The sequence below is a fragment of the Aptenodytes forsteri genome, unplaced genomic scaffold (assembly GCF_000699145.1).
Source record: "Aptenodytes forsteri isolate BGI_AS27 unplaced genomic scaffold, ASM69914v1 Scaffold511, whole genome shotgun sequence".
In the NCBI taxonomy this organism is placed as follows: Eukaryota; Metazoa; Chordata; class Aves; order Sphenisciformes; family Spheniscidae; genus Aptenodytes; species Aptenodytes forsteri.
Genome location: NW_008794707.1, coordinates 793,097 through 802,810, shown reverse-complemented (window position 1 = coordinate 802,810; position 9,714 = coordinate 793,097). Strand labels below are relative to the sequence as shown.

The 9,714-nt window shown below is 39.6% G+C and overlaps 1 protein-coding gene across 1 annotated transcript in view; it reads right to left on the bottom strand.

The window, feature by feature from the left end:
• Positions 1–8,556: 8,556 nt before the first annotated feature.
• Positions 8,557–9,714, bottom strand: part of LDLRAD3 (low density lipoprotein receptor class A domain containing 3) — a 72,733-nt gene continuing 71,575 nt past the window's right edge. The window contains exon 5 of the mRNA XM_019470586.1: positions 8,557–8,818. Coding sequence (XP_019326131.1) covers positions 8,557–8,818 — 262 coding nt within the window. The remainder of the gene's footprint in view (positions 8,819–9,714) is intronic.

Genomic DNA, 9,714 nt, shown 5'->3' with positions numbered 1-9,714 from the left:
ACCAAGCCACCCTTCAACGCACTATCTTGAGCTCATTTTTCAAATGCCAGCATAAAAGGCAGCCAAGGTGGCTCTCTTCTCTCTGTAGTTCCCTGTATCACTTTGGGCTACCTATATGCTCAGGGTCAAAATGACATTTCTCCCTCCCACTTCCTCCCCCTCCTTTCCCAATTGCATAAAGCAAAAAATGTTGGTGCCGGCCGTCTGACAAAGTGTTCCTACAGCCCCTGTAGGAACCTGTGCCCCTACCCTCCACACACTGCAACTGCAGTTTGCATCTTTAAACCAGCATTATTTACAGAAAGCCACTTCCAATACACCCTAGCTCGCTTCTGGGAGACATTCACAGTCTACATATTTGTTAACCTGTGGAAACCTATAGAAATACCTACTGTAGGTTAAGTCCCGGCCTGAAAACTTACTCTAGAGCAGAATCCTGCTCCACGCAGAGAGCTATACAGAATAAGTCTGCAAATATAAATAAGGCAAACAAGTACCTAGAGGTTAGAAGAAAATATGGAATTCAAATATTTGTTTCTGTTTTTCTGATCACTGCCCAAATTTTTGCAAAAAGGAAGAGAACTTGAAACAGTTACCTGCAGGTCCAGACTTAACCTCCTCTTTTTTTTTTTAAATCTGCAAAAATCTCCTGTTAAATGGAATGGCTTTAAAAGATTACAAATGGATGGATAAGACAGCACTACCCAGTGGTCAGGAGGCTGGATCTTGGAAGATGTAGGTTCTGTTATTCCTGAAACTTGTCTTGATGTCTCTCCCTGTCTCAGGTGTCCCCACTTAAAAAACAGTGCAAATCTTCCTCCCATCCCTGCAACTGATAAAAAGGAAAAGAGAGAGAGTAACAAGAGTGATTAGTTGCTTGAGAAACACGATTTCAATAAAGCAGCCAGAGGATTTCTATCAAGCTTCCTGAAGGAAGGTGGCAATCGGTCTAGAATGATTTTCACATATTTCAGGTATCAGATAACAGACAGAACAACCAAAACCATAACAGCCATTGCTTTCAACTGTGAGTGCTGCATCAGCACCAGCTCCACCTGGGCTCATGGCACAGGAATTTCTAACCCTGACCTGCAGCCAGCTCCTAGAGACTGGCTTTGCTGATGAAGATCTGCTGCATCTCTCAGATGCACAGGGTTGTTGTTTTTTTTTTTCCTGTAGAAGCTCAGGTATGATTTTATCTTATGTAATCCGTGTCTTAACCAGCATATCTAACACGACACCTTGAAAGCGGGTATTTAAGCCAGCTCCATTATTTCTGAAGCAGAGCACTCTCCAAATCCACTTTGGATAATTCATTCTCTGCTCTGCACAGACTGCCAAGGGAGAATGATAAATACAGCAACAGATGCACGGAGAATTTTTGCGCTTGACTTTGCATCGTATTTGAGTAAACAGAAACTAGCAAAAGAGCAGCCAAATATCAACCATGTTTCCTTAGTCTGCAAACGCACTCATTGTGCAGCATTTAAATATTTCTTATTCAGGTATAACAGCTGGAACACTTAAGAAACCTCCAAAGGGGTTATATCTGTATCAAACAGCCAACCTTACTGTCCTCCCCTTCCCTCGCACCTCTGCAAGCTAGTGCTACTTTGGATGCAGCATTGGGCAAAGAGCATCTTCTAAGGTAACTCTGTCACAAACAAACAAGAAGAAAAATCTACTCTGTCAAATAAAACATCATACTACTTCATCACTGTGCTGCAACATGACTCGCATTTGTCAAGGAAATAGCAGGTATTCCAAATAAATGCAATAGACCATTCATTCATTCTATCAAATTGACACTGCCAGGGTGCTCCTCTAGAAGTGACCTGGTTTGGGTCAAGCTGAGCTATTACTCCTATTGTTCTTACACAGATGAAGGCTCTTGTACTTTTGTGCTGAAAAACAACTATGGTTTAAATTTGAAGGAGTTACAGGCTGTGGTATCAAGGAATGAGATATGAAATTTTTTACCTCAGGATAACTGGTAGGAGTTAACCTTAGGTGAGAGCTACTAAAAAAAAAGTACTTACCTGTACAGTGGCTGTTGGGAAGCATATATGAAGTCATGGTCCCACATCAGTTCTCAGTGAAAAGGGGTCTTCTGCATGGAATCAAGCACCAAAGCAACTGCACTACTGAACCACTTTGTGCCCATTCTCACAGAAATGCTAAGGGCCAGATCAGCTGCAAAACTGCTCTACCTTTTCATCCGCAGTGGTCCCCTCAGTAAGGCTGTAAGGAATACTGTTGGGATTTTGGGAAGTGGAGAATCATGTTTCAGTTTATCTATTCACAGTATGTTTGGCAGATAAACAGAAAAGTTAATTCCCTAGAGAGATCAATCCAGTACTTTTCCAAAGTGCTTTATGCAATATGCATACCCTCAACTTTGCTTTGAAAAGCAAAGAAGAGCTGTGAATTTCCACATGAAGATGCCTTTATTTCAATTAATAACAGCACATCATTTTGGACTACTGCTCCCCAAAAAGTGAAAAGCTGCTTAGTTCTCTCACCAATAGATAACTGAGGCTGAATGATTAGGAAACTGCTTGCAAATCAGCAAGAAAAGATGCGGCACTCAGAAATCACTGCTGAAATAAACTGCATATTTAATTTTTAAGATGCAAAAATTAAGATCTTTAAACAAATCGAAGCAGAGGGAATAAAAATGATGAATCAGGAAGCTTAGCTGGAGAGTATGCTATTTATTTTCATAAGCAGCTGTCTTCTGAATCAACATTTCTCAAGCATAGCTCTTGCTGGGACATCACTGAATGAGCCAGCTCTGAGACCCCAGCACTCCCTCCCCTGCAGAGAGCCCATTGTGGCAGCCTCAACAGCTCCGTCTCCCTTGTGCCGCTGGTGTGAATTCTGGATCCACAGCTATTTATTTTGGAGCAGTTTGCCAGTGTCAAACAAAGATTACCATCTGAGAATTTCGGTGAGGGTATGTGACTTAATTAACCAGAATAATAATAAAACTGACATGCCTTTGTGAAGGTAGCAGTGGAGATGAGTCATGGAAGTGAAATATGTCAACCTTTATATACTTATATAGATTGAAATATTTAGACATAACATTTGAACCCGTTCTCCTTAGTCTGTGAAAATAACTTCATAACATAAGGGGTATTTCTTAACACTAGTCCTTTGAGTGACAGGACTGTCTCTAATGAAGTACCCTTGACAAGAAGAGTGGCTATGATCCAGACGTCAAGAGGGTCTGGACGGTTCCCATGATAGTGGTGGTGCCTGCATCAGGCATCCGCAGAGGAAAAAGAGCCCTGACATGGGACTTCAGCCAGACACACAGCCTCCACAGAGCATCTCAACTTGAATCTGGCTCACGTGTCTGGCACATGGATCATAGACCTAGAGATAAACAGGGACATTGTGCTGGGAACATAAATGATGGGAAAGTGGCAGGCGGAAAGGAGGAGGTAGAAGCTAATGCTAAAGGCCCCTTAGCTCTGCTAGTAAATCCGTATGCAGAAACCAGCACTGAGCACGAATCTCTGCTGAAGCCTCTAGAGCTTTGCTACAAAGCAGACAACAACAAAACATCACTGCTTCAGATGCCTCGTCTTTGATAGTACAAACAGAATGGCAAAATGAGAATGAGAAATTATGAAATTAAGCAATTTTCATTTGTATAAATATAGAGACATATGTAGCAGTATATTTTTATACACACGTACATGTGGTTTTCCAATATCACTTCCTTTTAAAAATATGTTTAAAACCCACGAAGATTTAACAAAACTTAACAGTGAATGCAAAAGAAGTTGGAAGAAGCCTCATGTAGGAGGCTATAAAACTAAAGCAACTGAGACTTCATCAGACAGGGGACATCCTCACTTGTGAACAGTATTAAAACACCAACTTTATTCAGGAATACAGAATACATTTTTGAAGATTTCCAGTTTACAAAAGTTTAAGACAAGGTTGGGTTTCAACATACAACCTCCCTTAAAGCTCTTATGTAACATCTCCATTTCAAGTTGACAAAACCCCTCAAATCAGATAAAAAAAAAGAACAAATGAAGGCCACAGTCCTGTACTGGGATACATTCAGGCAGAATCCAGCACAGTATTGAAATTCTTTCTGCAGTCACATATTTTAGTCCACGGGTGCAATATAGCCTTGTGTTAATAAAAAATATTTCAGATCTAGTATGAACTGCAAGAAGAGCACTTAGTCTTACCATTTTAGTTCCAGGCATTATATGCAAAGTAGCTTCCAATGAGCAAGAGTTTAAAACAGTACTTGCCATCTGATTACCACGTTAAAAATACAGCATTAAATTCTTCCTTCATTTATACAATTTTAAATAGTCATTAAAAATTAAATTCAGAATCAGTGTCCTTCTATCCTTTTAATCGTTAATAGTCTTTCTTATCTACTAAAACCATTTGTCTTTCCTAAGATGTCTAAAAAGTAAAATGCACAAGATTAACAAGCTGCAGCATTAATTAAAATGAGAGTCATCATCTCTTTCCTCCACCCAGCTTCTAAATCTATCACAAAGGCCCTATTAGCTGTATCAAAGTAAATTGGTGTAAATAAAACTGATTTGACTTAAAAGGAGAAGAAGAATGAATGCAGTTATTTAAAAATCGCAATGCATGTCAGTGTTGTCGTGTATGTCACTATAGACAAGAGACGAGAAAATTATTCACAGGCTCTCTTTTAAAAGCATTACTGCCAGTTTTCCATTAGCACAATACCAAAGAGGTAAACTGTAATTTGTCTTACAAGGAGCTTCAGATTATTATCAAGCAGACTCACTAATGGCCTAATCTTAAATACACAGCACTTTGACTTCAACAGAGGTTACAGACATTCAAAACTCCTGAAATTTATTTATTTATTTTTAAATAACCCAAATCTTATTTCCAGCAGGCTAATCCACATTCCTTCATTTACCTCAAGTAGTCATTTCTTCAAATTGTTTTGTTGGAATCAAATATATTAATACCTGTGCTGAGGAGAACTACTCATACCAGTGGCCACCATTCAACACAGATGTGGAATCAGAATTTGGCTCTGGAAGAAAACTTTAATCAGTTTTACTTTTGTAAGAATAGGTCTTTGAAATAACATCGATTTGTTTAAATATTAAGTATAAAGGAAAGCTCCTGGAGGACTAACCTCAAACTAAAAGGTTAAGAGCAACTGCAAACAATAGAATGATCAATTCCAATTTTACCAGCTACTGAAAAGAAATCCTACCACATGGTATTTCATGAACATTTAACTCCAGCCTTACGAGCTGCAGGATTTTCAATGAAATATTTAGTTTCATCAGTGCAGTTGTTGCTACCATGCTTTCCCAAAGATTCCACTGAATAATGCAGTATAATGCTGTATTAACACTACTAGAAGTGACACGTTATAAACAATTTCTGTGTGATACAATTTCCAAAGAAACCAGCTAGCAAATCTGTTCTACAAACCAGAAAACTGGAGTAAGATAAAAAACCCCCTTAAAGTTTTAGCATGCCTTTTTGGAACAAGATGCTGAACTTCTGTACTCCTCAAAGTTCAGTGGTCCCCATAAGTAACAACAAAGAGGAAGACAAGACTTGTTTCTCTTTTTGGATCTCTAGACAATGATATGTAACAACACCCAGAAATGTAGTTAACAGCCTCCCAAATCAACAATCAATCAGAAAGGCACAATCTCCTTTTGTAACTCGTGCTCTCAAAAACTAAAAGATGCCTATACAAAGATAAATACACCCTTAGCTGGAAGGGAAAATGTCACACCATTTAGAATGTTTTTTCCTTCTTTTTTTTGTAAAGTCCAAATAGATTATCTTAATGCAAAAGTTACATGAATATATACAACCTGAAAGAGTATCTTTTTTTTAATATATATATGTACATATATGACAGTGACTGACACAGAAGGCAGAAGCAGCAGGCTATGTCCACTCTTTTCCTACTTCTAAGCAACGCAAGGCAATGTTTTTCAGATGCCATAGGCAAACAATATTTGGTTTGCACACACCCTGGTGTCTTAGAATACACGTGGTGAAATGCAGTCCCCCGTGGAAGGCCTGCGTGAGGGATACGTGCCATGTAAGTTCCACTGGACACAATGATTTAGTTTCACTAATACAGCCTTAGGCAACTTTAAAATTAAAAAGATGTCTAATTCTAATGAAACTACTGCAAACTCTTCAGTAGTATGTTTTAAAGTCCAATATAATGTTTTAAAAACTGCAACAGAAAAACATTAAGGCTAATTCCAATACATCATTACGTAGCTCTCTTACAGAGGCCGAGCAGAACCATAATGAAAGGCTGGGAAGGACAGCAGGGTCCAGTGCTCATAGGAGACACCGCTGCACCCACCTTTACTATTAACTCAGCTATGTACCTGAGTTTAACCTACCTGTAAAATAAGTAATAACTGCCTGCTATGTGACAATGACAACAGTCTGCCTATCAAGTCGGACAGAGTCATTAATTAGCCAAGTTCTGCTTTGTCAAGGACAGCATAATTACATTGCTTGAGCTCCCAACAAGGATGAAATCTGACCCGATCTTGTACATTGCTTTACAAGGACCTAGCAGCATCTTCACCAAGGCACTTCAAGACAGGCTGCCTAAGCCTGTAATGAAAGGCTGCCATTAATCTGCTTCCAAAGTCAGCAAAACCCATCAGCATTAGAATTCTCCAGTGCTCCCCACCATACCATCTCAAGTCCTGGAATGACCTGTGCTTGTAAATCCATCTGGCCCCTGCCTCTTACATACCATGACAGTAGACTCCAGAGCCGAATATAAAAAAAAAAAAAAAACAACACACAAAAAAAATTCAAGTGTATGTGTGGGAACTGAGACTGAACTCGAGTCGTTCCCCTACCTACACTAAAGCTCAAAAATTCTTGTGTTCTGAGCATATAACTTTTGGGCAAAAGAAGTTACCTTAGAAAGATGGGGAGGAAGAAAGCAGAAGGTGTGGGCAGTCAGCTTCCTTCATTTCCATTAAACAGCAAAGTCTGTTTAATGACACTGTTCATTACACGGAAGAAGAATGGGAAATGTGTCTGATAGACAAATATAAATAATTTTTCAAGGCCAATTTCTCTCTGGACAAGAGGAAGACACCGCATTGTCTTCTGTATACTGAGCACAAGCACAGCACTGCAGTGGCATTAAAATTCACAGCTTACCTTTCCTCTTGCCACTCTGAATACCTTTACCTCTGAGATGCTTTCACACAGGTGATTCAACACTGTGCACTGAAACACACTTCACAGGAGACCATTCTAAGCGTTAGGATAAAACAGACACAAATAATTCTGTTTTTCTGCAGAAGCTAGAATTTCAACCAAATGAACATGAATAATGGCAAACTCCATAAAAACCAATGAGAATATCATAAGTGAAATGTTGACATTTTAGAGTTCTACTGGTGCAGTAGAACTAAACCTATGCAATACACTATTTACATAGATACACACAGTATTAAACATGTGTATCCATGCATGTACATATACACGCTGTAGACACGGCCGACAAGCCCAACACCTTTCACTACATGACCTGCTTTCAGTTATTTTACAAATATAACAAACTAGTCATTCACACTAAAGCTTTCTGTGATGGGTGTTTGCCTCAAGCTGGTTTTGGTGTTCAAGATGTGATGTGTCAGGTGTTAGCTGAAACAGTTTGGGGTTTTTTTGTTTTGTTGTTTGGTTGTGTTTTTTTTAAGGAGGAACACACAGAGTAATGTTGTTTTGCCACGCTTAAAAAGAAGTCTTGTGCTGGTTTGTTGAGAAGCTTCAGTGCCTCTGTACTCAGCCTTGAAGTTTGACAGATAAGCCAACCTTTGTGGCGTTCCTGAGAATATCCATGCAAATTTGGCCTAGATATTAGCATCTGGGAAAAACCCCTCGTTTGCTCAGTTAGAGTTGTTACATCTTCACAAGCTTAAACTTTGAAAACTACATTCCCAGTGAGAATGTTCCAGGCCATGAAGAGAAGGGTCAAATAGGACATTTTCTGCAATTTGAGCACTGCGAGTGGGCTAGCATTGGGCACCAGACCTCCAAGCAGAAAGACTGCCTCTCATGTGCTTCGATGACCACGAGCTGGCACCAGACAGTAAGAAGAAACAGCTCACATGTCGACAGGATGGGAGGCAGTCTGAAAACAAGAGTCCTTCTGGCATAGTCTTTGTGTGCAACATCTGTATATATTATACATGCACATATATACATTCATATACAGTAAATAGTCCAAGAAATACATCACATCAGTTCTTTGACACAGTACTGATGTTTCTCTTACTAGTCTGAACTGGAACTTGCTTGCAGAAATATTGTGGAGAGCTGATGTGACTCTAGGTTTAGCTCTCACAGCTCTGTCTTTGATGAGCCCAAAATGCTGAATTAAAATATTAACTTAGTGTGGATACAAATCAAGTCATCATTCAGGCACATGTCCCCCTGAAACCTATTAGCCACAGCAGATTAACCCATACAGACTTGAAAAAGTAAATGCCTTCCTGCCCATCCCAAATACTGGAGCAGTTACACTTCTCTTTCAGCAATGTGGTTGACCAGAGAATCGCTTCGATCTGCTGTCCTCTCGAGAAGAGTTCTGTGGCCATCCATGCTGTCATGGATGTCTCTTGTCCAACTGCTGGTTGTGCCCAGAGGGCTTCCTGCCATGGGTGTGTCTGTGCTCACCAAGCTTCCTGTCCGAGATCGGTAAGGAGGAAGATCTGGCTGATTAGGGGATTCAGATTCAGAACAATAAGGTGGTGGAGGAAGGTCAAACCAAGGTGGTCTGCTGTAAGATACACAACATAGTAAGAGGTTACTGAAAACAGTAGTACAGAAGAAAGTACATAGTTTTCCAGTTATGAAAAAAACAAACAGTATTTCTTAGCTTTTCCATGATGACACCTATCAGGAGATCTCAAACAGACTTGCCTACATTATTCAGGTCATTTCAAAACATCCACACCACCACTGGACACCAAGGTTTCTGGTCAAGATGCAACATAGCTAATTACATCCTGCTTAACACTCTACACTCCTATTTTCATGCGTATGCACTTCCAACAAATCTCGGCTTACCCTCAAAGACAGCTGCAAGAGGTAAGAATTTTTCCTGTATAACATTTACACAACCTGAGAAAGCGCTTTAAAAGAAATAAGTAGTGGATTTACACCTATAGATAATGATGTGAACACAAGAAAGCTCTGAGGAAACCTCTGTTACGTGACAGAGATTAATGGCTTAGGGTCTACAAATAAATAACGAACTGAATTCTCCACGTGACAAATCACTTTTGCTGTCATGATATCACATGCAGAGCAACTGCTAAGTAGGCATAGACAAGATGAGTACTGGATTCAGGAAAACTGTTTTTTGGTTCTGATAGTAAACAAGTAAAGGGACTGAAGGGTTTAGCAGATTGATAACAGGTCCTGGGAGCAATTAGCTCTGAAATTACTGGTAGTTTGTATCAGCCCAGGTGAGAAGTGATTACAATCTGGACAGCTGCTCATTTAGTCATCCTTACTAATGAAAAGATATCATTATTATGAATGTCAACATTAAGACAAGGGAGCTGCTGCCAAATGAAGCAGAGAATAGGAATGTAAATGATTATACTATCATTCTTAGATCCCAGAGTTCATACTAAAAAATACTGACAGGGTGACAGTGAACAATCTGGA